Here is a 20417-nt window from a genome sequence, read left to right on the forward strand (position 1 = left end):
TGGGAGTAATTTCAGTCCTTACTCGATTAAATTTAATTCCTTTGGAAATGATTTACAAAACCTCTTCAGGAAAGTTTAAAGTAAACTGGCCTCAGCCAGGATTTGGTTCACCGCTGAGGCCCCAGATCCATCTATGTGGTGAGTTGTACCGGTGTCTCTCGAGTTCTGTAGTGTATCAGGAGGATGAAGAAATGTGACCCTTAGCAGCAGCAGAGTGGCAGAGCAACTGGCCTTCCTAGGAAAAAGCCATCTTTCTCTGCAGGCTGTGAAAGAGAGGGTCTTCTATAGATTGAAGATTACAAGGAGAGCATGACCTCAAGGAGAATTACAAAAAGTTTACAAAAAGAACACAACACTCTCACCCCCAGCTAACCAAAAACTTTCTTTCTCCTCTTCAGTTTTTCCCCTGAGAGAAGGAATTCCTTAGTTTATCCTGGGATGTACCTGGAAATCTTACAGTGATTCTCTTTGTATCTTGTCTCCCTAGATTGACCTTTATTTCCCCCTCAAATAATTTATTTCAAAATAACTTTCTCTTGGATTGTAAAGATAAATTAGATGAATTTATATATGCAAGTAAATATATATGTGTATATGTGTGTGTGTGTTAGTTGCTCAGTCGTGTCTGACTCTTTGTGACCCCATGAATTGTAGCCTGCCAGGCTCCTCGGTCCATGGGATTCTCCAGGCAAGAATACAGGAGTGGGTTGCCATTCCCTTCTCCAGGGGATCTTCCCGACCCAGAGATCAAACCTGGGTCTCCTACACTGCAGGCAGATTCTTTACCATCTGAGCCACCAGGGAAGCCCCATGTGTGTATGTATATATATATTATATATAATTCAAACTCTGTGATTGAAATAATTTTACATATAAGATTCTGTTTTCCTTTTTCTAAATAGCTTGATTGAGGTATAATTGACACACAGTGAACTGCGCACATATAAATATACCATTTAAATATATATATATATACACATACACACACACACATGTCTGTGAAATCCTCACAATCAAGAATAAGGTAAGAGGGTTAAAAAAAAAAAAAAAAAGAATAAGGTGAGAGGGTGAACGTACCCATCCACCAAAAACTGGGCTGTGGGATAGGGTGGGGGTAGCTATGTTCTCCCTAGGTTTTAAACTCTTCTTATCAGTTCGTGCTCTTGAGTAATGAGGCAAGATGAATCATTCATAAAAAATTTTTTCCATAGAAGCAGGCAGACAAAAACAACTTCCCACCCACTTGGCAGATGATCAGTAGTTCATTAACCTAAATCATGTCACTGCACTGTCAGTCCCCTTTCTTCATTGTGTAGGGTATTCGGCTGGAATGCAAGGGCTGGGAAGAGTGCCCAGCTGGTGTCCCAGGCCAGTTCTTGGCTTCCCTGCATGGAAGCAGGAAGGGATTTTTGCCCCGAGTTCCCTGCCAGATTTGCTTTCCTGCAGTCCATCATCATTGGGTACCTTATTATTCAGTTTAGGGCCTCAGGTATAAATTCCTTCTTCCCTCTGGCTCCTCAGTTTTCCTCAGGGTCTCAGAGGAAGAGATATTTATTTATAGTTCATTCTAAAACCAGCCTCTCCTCTTAGTGTCTAGACTTAATAATTTCTGTTCCTTTCCACCATTCAGCAATATTTATGAAAATCCACCAGGTACCAGACACTGTTTTAGGCTCCTGGAATATTAAAGAAGTCAAAACAGACAGAAACCCCTGCCTTCATGAGTTGACATCCTAAGTGAAGTAGGACAACTAAAAGCTAGAATCGTATTTCCACTAATTTCCCTTTCTTCTCTATCATCTTCAATAATTCTTCCCTGCGATACCTTCCTTATGGCCTGAAGATGTATAGGAGAAATTTAGCCCCATTCTTTCACAGACTGAAGCTGCTGTCTTCTTGCTTTCCTTTCTGTTTACTATGTCTGAGTCAAGCACTTTATTTTATGCGAGGGTTCCAAGTCCTCTCATCCCTCCTCTGCAGGTGAGTTCAGAAACTGAAGGCTTTTCGCAGTCCTCCCTATACTGAATGCCTTCCTGGTGTTCCACATTCCTTTCTCCTTGGGTTCCTACACCAATGCTCTGTCCATGATCTACTCCAGCTCCTCCCCTGCCTCCTATGTGGGAGTGTCTTCCCCGTCCCCTGACTGTGGACAAGGTTCTTTCCTCTGCCCCCTACTCTTCTCTCTCACTCTCATGCTTCCTAATGACACCTCCAAAAGTAGACAACATCTCTCCAAGCTCTGTTTTAGACACTGACCTCAGTGTATGAAATCTGTACTTCTAACTTGCTCCAGGATTTCTGCACATGTGCCTCTCCCCTTTACTTAGGACACATACAAACGAGGTGGCTAAATTCCCCAGCAACTGGTTCTCCTTCCCAGCTTCCCCGCCTCTGCTAATTATAGGCCTCCTCCTCTCCAGTATCAGGAGCAACTCCAGGCTTAGAATTGTACTAGAGACTAGCTGCTAAGAAAACTAGTCAGCTACCCTGATTCAGGGGATAAACAAACAAACAATTATATAAACAAACAAATAAAGCAAATTTACGGGAAGATGTGGGGGTTAATCCTAATCTTAGGCAAAGGAGTCTAGAAAACAGTCTTTGATTTCAAAGGAAGACTTAACCAATACTAGGTTGAAGTCAGAGGGCAAAGAAGGAATGTGCAGGGTACTGGAGTGAATGTAGGGGAAGTGGAGGGTGGCTGAGAGCCTCAGAAAAGGGGGATTTGAAGCAGGAAGAGAGGGAAGATAGGAATCTAGAGTCAGTTATTTGCTGATCCTCTATCCTGGGACGGCTAGCTTAGATAGGATTTTGCTCCCATTAGTGAACTGATGTGGAATGACAGACAAAAATCAGGGAACTCAATTCTCACAGCCAAGAAGAAGCTAAAAAAGACATTACCAGTGGTATCCTGGAATAGAAAAAGGATATGAGACTAAAAACCAAGGAAATCTGAAGAAAATATGGACTTTAGTCAATAGCAATGTGTTAATATTGGCTCATTAATTGCTATAAATACACCATGTTAATGTAATATGTTAATAATAGGGAAAATTGGGCATAGGGTATCTGAGAACCATCTCTTACTTACTATCTTTGCAACTTTTCTGTGAATCTAAGATTATTCCTAAATCATTTATTAAAAAATAAAAGCAGTAAACTCGAATGAATTCTTGATTTTGAAACTTCCGCTCCCTAAGCTCATGATGAAGGACATATCACTGAGAGAATCCCTGTCGGGGAAGCCTGGTAAAGACACTATTATCCCCCAAACCTAGAAACACTGCTGTTGTCTTTGATGTCTTCCTCTCCCGGGCCCTTTACATCTGAGCTATCATCAAGTAATATTGATTAAAAAAGGTTTTTTTTGGTTACACCACTCAGCTTGCTCGCCCCAGACCCCAGCAGTGAAAGCGCACAGTCCTAATCAGTGGACTACCAGGGAATTCCCTGTTTGAAATTTAAAATATCTCTCATCTAGAAGTTTCAGTGTATAACACAAAAATCTTCATTTCTGTTTTGGAAAAACAGAATGCTGCAAATAAAAGCAAAAGACTCATAAGTCAGGATTATTTATAATTCATATAACAAGCAAAGGGTTAATTTCTTTAATTTATATAAAGTACAAAGACAACCTATTAGGAAAATGAACAAAGGATAGCAACGGGAAATACAAAAACAGAGAAAAAATGATTAACAAATAAACATGCAGAAAAAATGTTCTGCTTCACACATGATTAAATACACGCAAATTAAAATAACTACAAAATGCCTCTTCAGTATGTTAGCTGCTTGGTCATGTCTCTTTGCAACCCCATGGACTGTAGCCAGTCAGGCTCCTCTGTTTATGGAATTCTCCAGGCAAGAATACTGGAGTGGGTTGCCATTTCCCTCTCCAGGGGATCTTCTCAACCCAGGGATTGAACCCAGGTCTCCTGCATTGCAGGCGGATTCTTTACCAGTGAGCCACCAGGGAAGCTCAAAATACCTCTTCTGATGATTAGATTGGCAAATTTTTTTCCACTATTTTTTTGTTTTAGAATGGTATTGTTGTTGTTTAGCCGATAATTTGTATCCAACTCTTTTGTGACTCCATGGACTGTAACCCACCAGGCTTCTCTGTTCATGGATCTTCCAGGCAAGAATACTGGAGTGGGTTGCCATTTCCGTCTCCAGGGGATCTTCCATTCTTTACCACTGAGCCACCAGGAAAGCCTAGACTGACAAATTTTTTTAAGTTTGGAAATTTGTGGAGTTAGCAAGCTGTATTTAAGAACATAAATTCTCAAATTTTCTTGGTATGAGCGAGAACTGGTACAAACTTTTTAGAGAGCAACAAGGCAATAATGATCATTATTTGAAATACAAATAAACTTCAATGTAGCAGCAATTCTACTGCTAGTTTAGTGTATGAATATAATTGGATGATATGCCAAAGCATGTGTGTGTGTTTAACAGGGGTGGTTCTTTTGGCATAATTCCTAAAAGCACAAATTCATAAACAAAGTATTGTCCAAAGTAACTGGAGACTTGAAAAGTAAATCATGATATATCTATACCACAGATGTTAAAAAGAAGAAAGTAGATTTCTATATGTCTATATAAAAATACCACCAAAGATTGAGTTTTTTAAAAAGGAAAATATAAGAAGGAAAAAAGGAAGGGTATTTATAATATGACCTCATTTATGCAATTAAATATGCATACACAAACATAAAGACAAGACTAGCTACATAATTTGTAACCTAGTGCAAAGTGAAAATGACATGAGGCCTCTTGTTCAAAAGTTAAGAATTTAAGGTGGGGGGAAGGGATAAATTAGGAGTATGAGATTAACAGATACACATTACTATATATAAAATAGATAAAAACAAGCAACAAGCATTTACTGTATATTACAGGGAACTATATTTTATATATTATAATAACCTATAATGGAAAATAATCTGTATTTTTATATAAAATAAATATTTTATTAATTTTATTTTATATAAAAGTATGTATAGTATATATATAACCAAATCAGTTTGCTGTACCTTTGAAACTAACACAATATTGTAAATCAACTATAATTTTTTTTTAAGTTAGGAATTTCAGGAGAGTAACAACAGCAGAGCATTAAAGCAAGCTCAAGGCCCTTCCAAATGCAATCTGGGTGGCTGGACAAGTCACAGGGCTGAGAAACTGATCCTCTCTCTACATTTGGTTCATCCTTATGATTTGCCAGTTCTGTATTTGTCAATTTGCCTCCTTACTAAAATTTACCTGTAATTCCTCAATCAGTACTCATAAGGCTTTCATGGTCATTCCCAGACAAGTCCAGAGCAACGACAAATCTGAGTCTTGGGACAGTTACGTTCCCAGTTGAGGTCCAATAGGGCAACACTCTGCCTCTTTTTCAGCTCTCATCCTGCCAAGCGTCCTACCCACGGTCTGTTCAGTGCCGTGCTTTGCAGGTTTGTTTTTGTGACTTCACTGTTTTCAGTGGCCCCCAACGGTACTGCTTAAGTGCTTCCAGGTGCAAGAAGGCTGAGCTGTGCCCTACAGAGAAAGCAGGTGTTAAACAAGCTTCCTTCAGGCAGGATTTAGAAGGCTGTTAGTCACACATTCAATGGTAATGAAACAATAGTCATTAAATAAGGTGTCTTTCGACAGAATCACACACAAAACAAGGTTATGACTTTATTAGTTGAAAATGTTCTGATCAGACGCTTGCAAGAACCTTCCCTGTATTTCCCCCCAGGAGCAATGGTATTTGCTAATTCAATGTTGGAGGCAACATTATAGCACGTAACCTCCTTGAAAAAAGAGAGTCAACTGTTTATTGATAGCTATGTACTTAAAACTCATGAGATACACAAGAAACTGTTAAAAGTGGTTGCCTTTGTGAAGCTAGACTGGAGTTGAGGAAGAGAAGGGAGATTTTGTTTTTCATTTTATGCCTTTATGTACTATTCGATTTTTTTTAACTCTAAGTATGCTATCCTATGCCGTGCTTAGTCTCTCAGTCATGTGTGAATCTTTGTGACCCCATGGACTGTAGCCCACGAGGCTCCTCTCCCCACAGGGATTCTCCGGGCAAGAATACTGGAGTGGGTTGCCATGCCCTCCTCCAAGAAACCTTCCCAACCCAGGGATCAAACCCAGGTTTCCTGCATTGCAGGCAGATTCTTTACCATCTGAGCCACCAGGGAAGCCCAAGAATACTGGAATGGGTAGCCTATCCCTTCTCCAAGGGAACTTGCCTACCCAGGAATTGAACCGGGTCTCCTGCATTGCAGGCAGATTCTTTACCAGCTGAGCTACCAGGGAAGCTCAACTTTAAGTATATCTTACCTTTATTTTTTTTTAATAAATTAAAAACCATATATCTCAACCAACAAGGACTGACTCTATAGCACAGGAACTCCACTGAATATTCTATGATAACCTAAATGGGAAAAAAAAATTGAAAAGGAATAGATACATGTATATGTATAACTGAATCACTTTGAGAGACACCTGAAACTAACACAACATTGTTAATCAACTATGCTTCAATATAAAATAAAAATTAAAAGAATAAATAAAACCTTATATCTCAAAATTTCCCCTCATCTCCTCCATGTCTAAAGCAATATTAAATTAGGTTCTCACCACCTCAAGCCAGAATTTTTGTAATGGCCTCCTAATTGTCCTTCCTTCTAATTTTCTCTTCTCCAATCTTCATCTGCCAGATGAATCTTCCAAATACACCACATTCATCATGAAATGTTCCAACCATTCGTCATTGCCCATTAAAGCAAATCTAGCTTTCAGAGTCTTATGTAATCAGACCTCAACCTTATCTCTCCCTGTTCCCCAGTTCTACTGTCTGACCATCCCTTCTCACCCCCACCTTATCTGTAGCATTGACCATGCCAGTTTCTGCCTCCATAGTTTGGCCTGGATCCAAGCCACATCTCTGTCCATTATTTGGTTCCACTAAAATAGTGAAATTTCTTTTCTCCTGTGATTTTTCCTGTTTTTGAATTTTTATGGTGCTAAACTACAAAAGGAGTGTTTCATTTATATGTTATCTATAACTGTCGAATTGTATATATTTATTTAAACAACACATGTGTTTATGGACTTCCCTGGTGGCTCAGCTGGTAAAGAATCCTCCCACAATGTGACAGCCCTGGGTTTGATCCCTGGGTTGGGAAGATCTCCTGGAGAAGGGAACAGCTTCCCACTTCAGTATTCTGGCCTGGAGAATTCCATGGACTGTGTAGTCCATGGGGTCCTAAAGAGTTGGACACAACTGAGTGACTTTCACACTATGCTTTTATACTCTATGTCAGACACTATTCTTTTACATACATTACCTCATTTAATCTTCATGACGAAGATGTTAAGTAGGTGTTATTATGCGTGTTAAGTAGGTGTTATTATGCGTGTGTGTTCCTTGTGGCCACCTGGACTGTAGCACGCCAGGCTCCTCTGTTTGTGGAATTTTTCAGGCAAGAAGACTGGAGTGGGTTGCATTTCCTCCTCCAGGGGATCTTCCTGACCTAGGGATCCAACCTGGCCAACTGCATTGCAAGAGGATTCTTTACCACTAGCGCCACCTAGGAAGCCCAGGTGGTATTATTGTTCAGTTGCTAAGTTGTGTTTGACTCTGCAACACCATGGACTGCAGCACACCAAGCTTCCCTGTCCTTTACTATCTCCTGGAGTTTGCCTAGATTTATGTCCATTGAGGTGGTGGTGCTAACCATCTCATCCTCTGCCGCCCTCTTCTCCTTTTGCCTTCGATCTTTCCCAGCATCAGAGTCTTTTCCAATGAGTGGGTTCTTTGCCTTATGTGGCCAAAGTATTGGAGCTTCAGCTTCAGCATAGTCCTTCCACTGAATATTCAGGGTTGATTTCCTTTAGGATGGACTGGTTTGATCTCCTTGCTGTCCAAGGGACTCTCAAGAGTCTTCTCCAGCACCACAATTCGAAGGCATCAGTCCAGTGCTCAGCCATTCTTTATAGTCCAACTTTTACATCCATACATAACTATTGGAAAAGCCATGACTATATGGATTTTTGTCGCAAAGTGATATCTTTGCTTTTTAATACGCTGTCTATGTGTGTCATGGTTTTCGCTCCAAGGAGCAAGCATCTTTTAATTTCATGGTTGCAGTCACTGTTTGCAGTGCTTTTGGAGCCCAAGAAAATAAAATCTGTCATTGCTTCCACTTTTTCCCCATCTATTTGCCATGAAGTGATGGGACTGGATGCCATGATCATGACCACTCCAGTATTCTTGCCATGAGAACTCAATGAGCAGGTGGTATTATCACCCTTCTTTTAAACGTGGAAACCAGAGCACGGAGAAGTTAAATAAGTTGCTCAAGGTCACACGGCAAATTGTAGAGACAGAATTCACACCCAGACAGTCAGACTTCCCTGGTGGCTTAGCTGGTAAAGAATCCACTTGCAATGCAGGCGACCTGGGTTCAATCCCTGGGTTGGGAAGATCCCACGGAGAAGAGAACAGTGACTTACTCCAGTATTCTGGCCTGGAGAATTCCATATAGTCCATGGGGTCACAAACAGTCAGACAGAACTGAGTGACTTTCACTTTCAGACTAACTCTTAACTATATACAATTCTGTTTTCTGTTAAAGTGTCATGCCCTTAACCATATACAGTTCTGTCTGCTGACTGCTCAAATGGATAACTGTATGACGAGTTCCTTGAGGGAAGGGATTATATCTTCCATTTCTTCTCTTGAGAGCCCCATATCATGCTTAAGAAGGTCTTATCAACTGCTTAGTTTCCTGAGCCTCACTTTTATGGGAGGCTGACACTCTTAGATCTAAGGATGGGGACTTGGAACTGAGAAGTCGGGCTAAGCATGCTTCCCTTGAACTTGCTTGCTGCCTTCCTTCTCCTTAAATTCCCCATCTTCCTCCCATGGTGGGCTGAGCTAAGCCCTTGGCTGGCTTTAGCTCTCTCCACTGGACTCCTCGTCACTTCTTATCAAGACCTCACAGTGAATCCTGTGGCCACAAGATGGTGAGATGGATGTTGGCTCCATGGGGAAGACTCAAGGTCACACAAGAGCAAAAGGCAGGATTTCATTCATCCATCCAGTCTCCTGCCCTCCACCCTGCAGCCTACCCACAGGCTTCAGCAATACGTGAACCGTGAACTTCCAGATGTTCAAGCTGGTTTTAGAAAAGGCAGAGGAACCAGAGATTAAATTGCCAACATCCATTGGATCATCAAAAAAGCAAGAGAGTTCCAAAAAACATCTATTTCTGCTTTATTGACTATGCCAAAGCCTTTGACTGTGTGGATCACAATAAACTGTGGAAAATTCTGAAAGACATGGGAATACCAGACCACCTGACCTGCCTCTTGAGAAACCTGTATGCAGGTTAGGAAGCAACAGTTAGAACTGGACATGGAACAACAGACTGGTTCCAAATAGGGAACGGAGTACGTCAAGGCTGTATATCGTCACCCTGCTTATTTAACTTACATGCAGAGTACATTATGAGAAACGTTGGGCTAGAGGAAGCAAGAATCTTCAAGCAAGCTGGAATCAAGATTGCCAGGAGAAATATCAATAACCTCAGATATGCAGATGACACCACCCTTGTGGCAGAAAGTGAAGAAGAACTAAAGAGCCTCTTGATGAAAGTGGAAGAGGAGAGTGAAAAAGTTGACTTAAAGCTCAACATTCAGAAAACTAAGATCATGGCATCCAGTCCCATCACTTCATGGCAAATAGATGGGGAAACAGTGGAAACAGTGGCTGACTTTATATTTCTGGGCTCCAAAATCACTGCAGATGGTGATTGCAGCCATGAAATTAAAAGACGCTTACTCCTTGGAAGGAAAGTTATGACCAACCTAGACAGCATATTAAAAAGCAGAGACTTTACTTTGTCAACAAAGGTCCATCTAGTCAAGGCTATGGTTTTTCCAGTGGTCATGTATGGATGTGAGAGTTGGACTATAAAGAAAGCTGAGCACCAAAGCATTGATGCTTTTGAACTGTGGTGTTGGAGAAGACTCTTGAGAGTCCCTTGGCCTGCAAGGAGATCCAACCAGTCCATCCTAAAGGAGATCAGTCCTGGGTGTTCATTGGAAGGACTGATGTTGAATCTGAAACTCCAATACTTTGGCCACCTGATGCGAAGAGCTGACTCATTTGAAAAGATCCTGATGCTGGGAAAGATTGAGGGCAGGAGGAGAAGGGGACAACAGAGGATAAGATGGTTGGGTGGTAACACTGACTCAATGGACATGAGTTTGGGTGGACTCCAGGAGTTGGTGATGGACAGGGAGGCCTGGCATGCTGTGGTTCATGGGGCCGCACAGAGCTGGACATGACTGAGTGACTGAACTGAACGGAACTGAAAGTGCATGGAGAAATGCATAGCTTTAAGATTCATGTAGGCCTGTGTTTGCAGCTTGGCTCTGCCACTTACTGTGTCACCTTTGACAAGTTACTGAAGTTTTCTGAGCTACAGTCAGGCATCTGAATGTGATTACATTATTGTTAATAAGGCAATTGCTAAGAGTAGGCACCAGCTTCTCTGGTGGCTCAGTGGTAAAGAATCCGCCTGCCAACACAGGAGATGCGGGTTCTATCCCTGGGTCAGGAAGATCCCCTGGAGGAGGAAATGGCAACCCACTTCAGTATTCTTACCTGGAAAATCCCATGGACAGAGAAGCCTGGTGGGCTACAGTCCATAGGGTCACAGTCAGATGTGATTGAGCATGCATGCAAGAGTAGGCACTGACTACACGCCAAGCACAGTTCTAAGTATTTTACAAATGGGAACTGTCCAATCTTCATAACTCTAAGAGGAGGTGCTATTATTGTGTTTTCTTCATCTTACAGATGAGGAAACTAAGGCACAGAGAGGTGAAATAACTTTCCCAATGATGCACAGTTGGACAAGGAGCAAGCTGGACAACCTTTATAGCACTATCATGAAGCTATGAAGAGGTAACATGCATGAAATATCTGATGTATGAGGACTCTGTAAATATCTCCTCTGTATCAGCTGGGATTAGTTTGGGCTTCCCTGGTGGCTCAGATGGTAAAGAATCTGCCTGCAATGCAGGAGACTCAGGTTTGATCTCTGGGTCGGGAAGATCCCCTGGTGAAGGGAATGGCAACCCACTCCAGTATTCTTGCCTGGAAAATCTGTGGACAGAGGAGCCTGGTGGGCTACAGTCCATGGGGTCACAAAGAGTCAGACACAACTGGGCAAGTAACACTTTCACTTCACTTTCACATAAAACAGAAAATGTTAGTAAGAGTGATTTAAACAAACTGAAATTTTAGTTCTCTCTTATGGGGAAGAAGTTCAAAATAGGCATGGCAGGCCCAGGAGGGTGACTCCTTCCTAGTAGGGACTCAGGCTCCTTCTACATCTCTACTCTGCTCTCCTTAGCCCATGGCTTCCATCCTCAGGGTTGCCTCCTGGTAACAAGATTTGCAGCTGCAGATACCACATCCATTCTAAGCAGCAGAAATGAGGCTGAGGCAAAGGGGAGACCTCCCAGTGAAGTCAGCCGTCTTTAAACGTTGTTCCAAGAAACCACCTCCGATAAGCTAGGCTTATTGACACTTTGAATAATATAAGAGCTCTCTGCCAGTAAGGAGGCATGAAAGACTGGGTACTGACTAGCAGTCTCCTCTCTCACAGCACTGACATGGCCCATCCAACCCTACACACGGACATGTCAGAGTCCTCTCATTTGACAGTCTTCTGAGATCCAACTTTCATTTCTTCTGTTCTTGTGTCAGCTTCCTGTCCTATCTTCCTCAAACCCTTCTCTTTTTTTTCCCCTTCTTTCTTTTTTTGGCTGTGCCAGGTCTTTGTTGCAGCATGTGTGATTTTCAGTTGTGGCATATGGGATGTCCCCGACCAGGGATCGAACCAGAGTCCCCTGCATTGAGAGCATGAAGTCTTAGCTACTGACTCATCAGGGAAGCTCCAAACCCTTTATTCTTAGGTGGGTGACAGACAAGAAAGAGCATCTTCATCCTTAAATGATCCAAAGGTTAAAAACCATTCATTCATTCACTTGACAAATCGTCACTGAATACCAACCCTTCGTCAGAAACCACATGAAGCACTTGAGATATGCAATGAAAACACATGTTCTAGGGCCTCATTTAGCTTATAGTCTAGGGGAGAAAAATATATTTTTTAGAGAGATAACTATTCCTTACCAATCAATTATGATTCTCCTGAAGAAGGGGTGCATCACCAAGCTGAGGAGAATCAAGAAAGGTTTCACTGATGGAGTGACATTAAAGAGAGAACTGATGGACAGGTGGGAGTGGGCCCAGGAAGGATGCATGTCCCAGGAAGGATGGCACATCCCAGGCAAGGAGGCACGTCAGTACACAGAGTGTGCCGGGAAGACAAAGCTGGACATGGAATGCCCAGGGCGCAATGCCAGGAGATGAGGTCTAAGAGGTAGGAAGGGACTGGAATGTGAATGTCCTGATGGGATTTTTATCAGCAAAGTTGACTCAAGCCTGTGAGTGACAAGGAACTATTGAAGTATAATGGCGAGAGTCACATGTTAGATGGGGTTGGGGGGTGGGTGAGGACAGAGGTAGGGGCCTCTGTTAGGAGGCTATTTACATAGTTTAAGAAATGATGAACTGGGGACTTCTCTGGTGGTCCAGTGGCTAAGACTCCAAGTTCTTAATGCAGGGAGCCTGGGTTCCATTCCTGGTCAAAGAACTAGATTCCACATGTCGCAACTAAGAGTTTGCATGCCACAACTAAAAGATTGAGTGCGCTGCAGCTGAAGATCCCAAATGCTGCAACAAAGATCAGAGATCCTGTGACTGGGGGCTGGGACCAAGTGCCCCCAAATACATGTATTTTTTTAAAGGAAGTGATGAATTAAGACATAGTTGGGAGAATGGAAAGAAAAGTTTGAGTGTGAGAGATGAACACAGTCAATAAACACAACATTGTTCCTTCAGGCCTTAGCAGTCAAATCCTTCTCAGTTCAGTTCAGTTCAGTTCAGTCACTCAGTCGTTGTCTGCCTCTGCGACCCCATGAATCGCAGCATGCCAGGCCTCCCTGTCCATCACCAACTCCTGGAGTTTACCCAAACTCATGTCCATCAAGTCGGTGATGCCATCCAACCATCTCATCCTCTGTCATCCCCTTCTCCTCCTGCCCCCAGTCCCTCCCAGCATCAGGGTTTTTTCCAATGAGTCAACTCTTCACATGAAGTGGCCAAAGTATTAGAGTTTCAGCTTCAGCATCAAATCCTCTGGATGGTAACTAATGCCAATGGCCATCAGTGGTCTCTAGGTTGATGAAAGTAGGATGGATACGCTCCACATTGCTCACCCTCATCCTGGGGACTCAATCCTCTCTCTATATGAAAATTTTCTTTGGCAACCCACTCCAGTATTCTTGCCTGGGAAATCCTGTGGACAAGAAGAGCCTGGTGGGCTACAGTCCATGGGGTCGCCAGGTCGGACATGACTTAGCAAAAAAATGACAACAGCCCTACTTCTAGATTCATAAAAACCTCCTAGGTGTTTCCTCCATGCCTTTTGCAGGCTTTCATTAACCTGGGTTCCTAAATGGCTACAGGGAGAAGTGCTGCTCTGCAACCCTCAGTTCAGTTGCTCAGTCGTGTCTGACTGAGACCCCACGGACTGCAGCATGCCAGGCTTCCCTGTCCATCACCAACTCCCAGAGCTTGCTCAAACTCATGTCCATCAGGTCAGTGATGCCATCCAACCATCTCATCCTCTATTATCTCCTTCTCCTGCCTTCAATCTCTCCCAGCATCAGGGTCTTTTCCAATGAGCCAGTTCTTCGCATCAGGTGGCCCAAGTATTGGAGTTTCAGCTTCAGCATCAGTCCTTCTAATGAATATTCAGGACTGATTACCTTAAGGATTGACTGACTTGATCTCCTTGCAGTCCAAGGATCTCAAGAGTTCTCTCCAACACCACAGTTCAAAAGTTATACAACCCTAGAAGCAAGAAATAAACTACCGTATGTGAGCTATGTTCTTTACTTGGATCTTTCTATTATAGCAATCATCCTAACTAACACAACATGCTGCTACTATTTCTTTTACGAGAGTAGTTCTGCTCAGAAAGAAATTCTCAGTAAATCTTTGGAGTGGGAGGTTAAGAACAAGCTGTTAGTGTAGGCTGTGGTACAGCCTCTGGATGCACATGGAACAGTGGTCCAAGTTAGGAAAAATGTTTCAGGCTGTGCAGGTCTCTTAACACTAAAGTATTTCTGTAGTTGGTCCTCACGCTGCAGGATCTCATTTCAAAATAAATTCCATTTGGGAAAAAGTTGGAGGTTTCTCTTAAGTTCAAATATTAAAAGGGTGTAGTAGAAAGAAGTACATGGAGCTGCCTCGTATGCAGCATCTGTCTAGTCAACAAAAGCCTGCTGATTCTGACTCTGAACACCCAAGCCTTTCCTGGAGGAGGGCCTCCCTCAAGCTAGGCTTGGGATGGAGGGCGGTGAGGTGGGCATCTTCTATAACAGAAACATCTTTTCTTGGCTAAGATTCTCCCTCACTTGTCTTGTGCTGGTGTTTGTTATGCCTTGACAGCAGGAAGTCCTTTCTTTTTTTTTTAATTTTAATATCTATTTATTTATGCCTGCTTTGAGTTTTTGTTGCTCCACGTAGGCTTCACTAGTTGTGGCAAGCGAGGGCTACTCTCCAGTTGTGGGGCGTGAACTTCTCATTGCTGTGGCTTCTCTTGTTGTGGAGTGCAGGCTCTAGGGCGTGTGAGCTCAGTGGTTGCGACATGTGAGGTCCTCCCGGACCAGCGATCGAGCCCTTGTCCCCTGCCCTGCTAGGCGAATTCTTAACCACTGGACCACCAGGGAAGCCCAGGAAGTCCTTCTTGAATTATAACTTTCTTTCCTCCTTCTGTAGTTGCAGAATCTCTCCATGTTCTCAGTGGAGGTAGAAAGAGCGCTGGCAACTGGCAGCGTGGTCTATGTCAGAGACATAAACAGAGAGATGGGTACGCAGACGGTCATAAATCCCCTTTCCTAGAGGTAAAAAGGAAAAGCCCATATGCCTGGGTTGGCTGTTCCTTCAGACACGAGAACTGGTCCTCAAAAAAAAGTGTGTGGTTAAGGAAACTGCCAGCTTTTAGCACCCCAAAGGTTTATTTAATTAGGTAATTCATTTATTTATTTACCTTCACTGACACTGAATAATTAACTTGCCTCACTGCCCTACTGCCAGAAGGCAGCAGCAATCCACCTAAGAAAGGCACAGCTACGGGCAGGTACCTGGGTTCTCCTTCTGACTTGTTTCAAATCACTAGAGGAGGATACTGTGTATGTAGCTGCATCATTCTTTTCCTCTACAAAACATGAAAGGGGATTGCTTTCCTCCCAGGAGAGAATATGTTTGCTTCTACAGAAGTTCTCTATAGGAAGAGTTAACTGGAGGCCATGCTGAAATAAAAAGCATATTAATTTTATCCTGATACAAGGTCAATCTCTTCTAATTTTTCAAATGAAGAACTTGGGACTTCCTTGACAGTTTCGTGGTTAAAACTTTGCTTCCAGTGCAGGGGCATAGGTTCATTCCCTGGTCAGGGAACTAAGAGCTCACATGAGTGCATTTGTGCTAAGTCACTTCAGTCATGTCCAGCTTTTTGCAACACTATGGACTGTACCCTGCCAGGCTCCTCTGTCCATGGGATTCTCCAGGCAAGAATATAGGAGTGGGTTGCCATGCCCTCCTCCAAGGGATCTTCCCGACCCAGGGATTGAACCTGTGTCTCTTAGGTCTCCTGCACTGACAGGCGGGCTCTTTACCGATAGTGCCACCTGGGAAGCCCAAGATCTCACGTGCCGAGTGGCAAATAAACAAATAAAATAAAGAACTTGAAGTACATAACTACAGCACACATTTTTTTGTTTGTTTTTGTCAGCTGTGCTGTGAGGCTTGTGGGATGGGATCTCCGTTCTCTGACCAGGGATGATCCCAGACCACGGTAGTGAAAGTCCAGAATCGTGACCAGAATCCTAACCACTAGGTCACCAGGGAACTCACTACAGCACTAAAATTTAAGCCTGTTTAAATTCTGTATTGTAATAAACTAAAGCATGAGCGAGAGAGAGAGAAAAGGAAAGAGGTAAACAAGAAAGAAAAAAGAAAATTGAGATGATAAGAGACTAAGAAGTGATAAGAGGAAGAAGGAAGTGAGAGGCAGATGGTTTTTCCAGAGCCAGAGAGGGAAAAGACAGAAACAAGATAGCGAAAGGGAGATGTGGGGAGAACTAAACAGTGAGCAGAAGCCTTGTGCCAGGTGTTTTATGTTCATTATTTCACATTTGTTCAATGTGCATTCATCATACAGTTAAGGTTTGAAGCAGGGGAATGATATTATCAGATGGACATTTTTTAAAAGTATTGACTTATTTATTTTTGGCTATGCTGGGTCTTTACCGCTGTGCATAGGCTTTCTCTAGTTGTGAGCAGGAGCTACTCTTCACTGGCTCGAGGTGAGCAGGCTTCAACAGTTGCAGTGCACGGCTTAGTTGCTCTGCAGCATGTGGTATCTTCCCGGACCAGGGATCGAACCCATGTCTCCTGCATTGGCAGTCAGATTCTTAGCCACTGGACCACCAGGGAAGTCCCACACGGTCATTTTTTAAAGACCACTGTAGCTGCAGAGAGGGCCATGGGTGAAGGCAGGCAGACAATTTTGGAGGCTGTTGTGGAAATCAAGGAGAGAGATGATGCTAGCTTGGATTAGAGTGGTGGCAGGAAGAATACAGAGGAGCAGAGAGAAGTATGGAAATTTTAGGTGGAAGACTAAAGGAACTAAGCCCTTTCTATATGTTTTCATTGTACCTTACACTTATCTCATCGTTGCCTTTATTACATCTTACTGAAATTACCTTTTTACTCATCTGTGTTTCCCTTTAGACCTGGGCTGCCCAACACCACTAGTCATGTGTAGAATCTGAGCAGGGCAATGTGAGATGTGCTCGAAGTGTAAAATACACACTGAATTAGAACAACAATTCAAAATAAAGAATGCAAATATTAATAATTTCTATATTGCTACATATTAAAATGATACATATATATATTTGGTGGGCATAAAATACATTATTAAAATTAATATTATTGGTTTCATTTAAATATCTTTATGTGGCTACCAGAAAATTTTAAATTACACGTGTGGCTCACATTATGTTCCTACTGAACAGCACTATGAGAGGATATAAGAACTGGGGTTTCTCCAAGGCCTACCACTTATTTAAATAAGCATTGAATGAATAAATATATTTGGCCAGGTCACATTCAAATTCTGACTGCAGGGATGTATTAATGATGAAGGCTTTCAGTGTTGATTCATATTGTTAACAATGTTGGCTTCACTGTTGGCTGAAAAAGAATGAGTTTTCTAAACCAGTTAGACCCAACATTGCCCAGAATTTGGCTAAAAATTTTAGAAGACTTCTGCAATCCATCTACTTGTCTTAGATATTCGTCTACTAAAGAACACAGTTCACTTTTGGCTCAGTCTCTCTGGAAACCATGTGGCACAGGCATGGTCCCCTAATTGGGGACCATCTTAAAGCAGGCATTCTAAAAGCAATGACTAAAACGTGAAACAGAATACCTACACATTGCAATCTGTGAATCTCTTCTGGAGCTGTGACTTCATTTTCACTCAGGAGTTCAGCACCTCGACAAATCTGTGCTTCTCTGGAGCTCGGGGACTTGAGCCAAAGGAAATGAGCACAGTGTCCAGCCGACTCTGGTCACAGCCAATTCAAGTGGAACACTTAGATGTCTTTTGAGCACATCAGCACTGCTCTTGTTTTATTCCCCTGCAGCTTTACATGCGCTGTGCTTCGCTGTCAAGTCACATCTATCAGAAAGAACAATTTTACGAGCCAGTAGGGGTCTGGCATGTTGTATCTCTCAGAACCCTTTTAATTAATTCACTAAAGTCTTTAAGGAAACAGCTTGGTAAATCTCTTCAGCAAGTTTCCACTGCTTAGCAGTCTGACAGCATTAAAATAAACTAGAGCTCCATGTTCTGTTTTAACCTTTTCCAAACATGCTTACTACTGAATATAGCTAAGGGCAGAAACACAAAAGAAAATTCAGCCTTAATTCCTCCATGGAATCATGTGACTTGCAGAGCTCCCAGCCTACACTCTCCCAATGAATGATGTAATGGAAGCTGGGGCCCACTAATCGCTTTTGACATGAATAACTTGAATAACGTGTAGAAACCTTTCCCCCCCCGATTTGTGTCAAGTGAGCTTAGCTTTTCCACATTTAAGTAAACTTCTCAAGCTCTATACTGACAAGAGCCTTGTCAGTATATATATACACATTTCTTCCCCCTAACATTTTAAGTAATCCACATTCCAAGGTCAAGAGAGCCTGCATCTGGTGAAAGGGCTTTAGGGCAGACACCTCCACGCTAAGCTTCATTGATGACGTCTTCGCGTTACAGGATCCCCATCCTGATATTTTCCTTATGCATAGAGTAAGGAACATGCCATGTTCATTCATTCAACCAGTATTTACTGTTTGCCATGAGCAGAGCACTTTGGAGAATATCTAGATAAATAATAAATAGTTATCATTTAATGAGTCCCTATTATAGCCTAGGTATCTTAAAATACACAACACTGCAAAGAGATTAACTCCATTTCACTGCAAAATAAAACAGGGTCTCTAATTTGAGGAGTTTACATTTCACAAAGATTTCTGGTGTATAGCGTGGTATAGACGTGTGTGTGTGCGTGTTCTGGTGTATAGGGTGGTATAGATATGTGAGTGTGTGTGTGTGTGAGTGTGTGTGTGTACTCAGTTGCACCTGACTCTTCTTGACCTCATGGACTGTAGTCTTCCAGGCTCCTTTGTGCATGTAATTTTCCAGGCAAGAATACTGGAGTGGGTTGCCATTTCCTACTCCAGCGGATCCTCCCAACCCAGGTATCAAACCTGCATTTCTTGCATCTCCTGGACTGGTAGGCGGATTCTTTACCACTCTGCCACCTGGGAAGCCCGATATAGACTATATGTATACATAAATGCTGTTTCTGATGAAATTTCCAAGTATGTCAGATTATTTAATCCATAATACCCAACAGTATTCTGAACTAAACACTCAAATGTTTGTTGACATACCAACCAGGAAAGAGAGAGGCTGTGTTCCATCCACATTAAGAACTGCATGGCAAAAGATAATTAGAAATGCATGCAGCAATAAAGCAAAACTTCCTAAATCTGAATGAGAAACTAGGTAAATTACCTACCCATCGAGATTTTTCAAAAATAATCTTAATTAAACCTGGGCTGAGTTATGATCTTACCACTTTTTTAGAAGGGCCATTTATTAGAATGAAGTAAAACAAAACCTCAAAGTCATAACCCACGGAAATGTTCATTACTTACCAGGGTGATGTTTTGGGGAGTCGACCTCCATTGGCAAAATTACTGTCACACCGAAATCTTATTCTAAGTATCTGGTGAGGGCAAATGAGAGCCTTGGAGCCTGATCTTTCCAAACGTAATTTACATCTAAATTAATTTGAGAGAGAGAAAAGAAAGACTCTATGTTTAAAACTCGCCTTTTAATTTTTCCTCCAGGTCACCTCTTCTGCACTCTTAATATGGCTCCCTTCACGGAGTCGGAGGCCAAAAGAGCATCATGACAAAAAGAAATGATCCAAAAAAAGACGAGTCTTGACAACCCAAGCCACTCACGGGGCTCGGGAGACCAAGGCCCCATCCTCAACTCCCCGGCCGCCAGCGCCCCCTCGCGGGCACCGGCTGCTCAACCGAGGAGGGCCGGCAGCCACGGCCCTTTGGGAGACTTCAGGGCTATCTTCTCCCCTGCGCCCCGCCTCGCGTACCCCCGCCCCGTCCCGCCCCCGCCGCGGGCGCCTCCGCACCCGTCTGCAGCCCAGCCCCGGGCGTTCGCCGCTCCTGCTGCCTCTGCCGGCGCGGTCCGCACACCCACCCACACGTCAAACGCCCTCTTTTCCCCTGAAAAGTTTCTAGACGGTAGGGACTATTTTCTTCTAATGTAACCTTCCACCAAACTGGAGGGAAAAGTTACCCGAGGCCTGGGAGGGGTCGGGGTTCTGGGGGCGGGGGATGGGACCTGGGTTTTTAAAAAGAGGTCTCTTTTCCGGGAAAATAAATGATTGGGCCTCCAAGCCAGAGCTTTGTTTGCTTGGTTAGCTGAAAAAGGTGCTTGATGATGCTGAATATTTAAGATAGAATTTTTCTTAAATTAACATAAAATATATTGCACCAGATAAATGGTTCTTGTCTTCAGACCTTGCAGTTCTTTCTGTTGATTCTCCTCTGAACCCCTTCTTCCCCCAGGCTCCTAAACCCTTACCTTCAGCTATAGCGAAAACAA

The 20417-nt window shown here is 42.8% G+C and overlaps 1 protein-coding gene across 1 annotated transcript in view; it reads left to right on the forward strand.

Moving 5' to 3' along the window:
• LOC133074494 (uncharacterized) overlaps positions 1 to 19728 on the forward strand; it is a 35645-nt gene extending 15917 nt beyond the window's left edge. The window contains exon 4 of the mRNA XM_061168426.1: positions 19637 to 19728. Coding sequence (XP_061024409.1) covers positions 19637 to 19701 — 65 coding nt within the window. The 3' untranslated portion in view covers positions 19702 to 19728. The remainder of the gene's footprint in view (positions 1 to 19636) is intronic.
• Positions 19729 to 20417: the final 689 nt, after the last annotated feature.

Source organism: Dama dama, chromosome 20, assembly GCF_033118175.1.
Source record: "Dama dama isolate Ldn47 chromosome 20, ASM3311817v1, whole genome shotgun sequence".
Classification (NCBI taxonomy): Eukaryota; Metazoa; Chordata; class Mammalia; order Artiodactyla; family Cervidae; genus Dama; species Dama dama.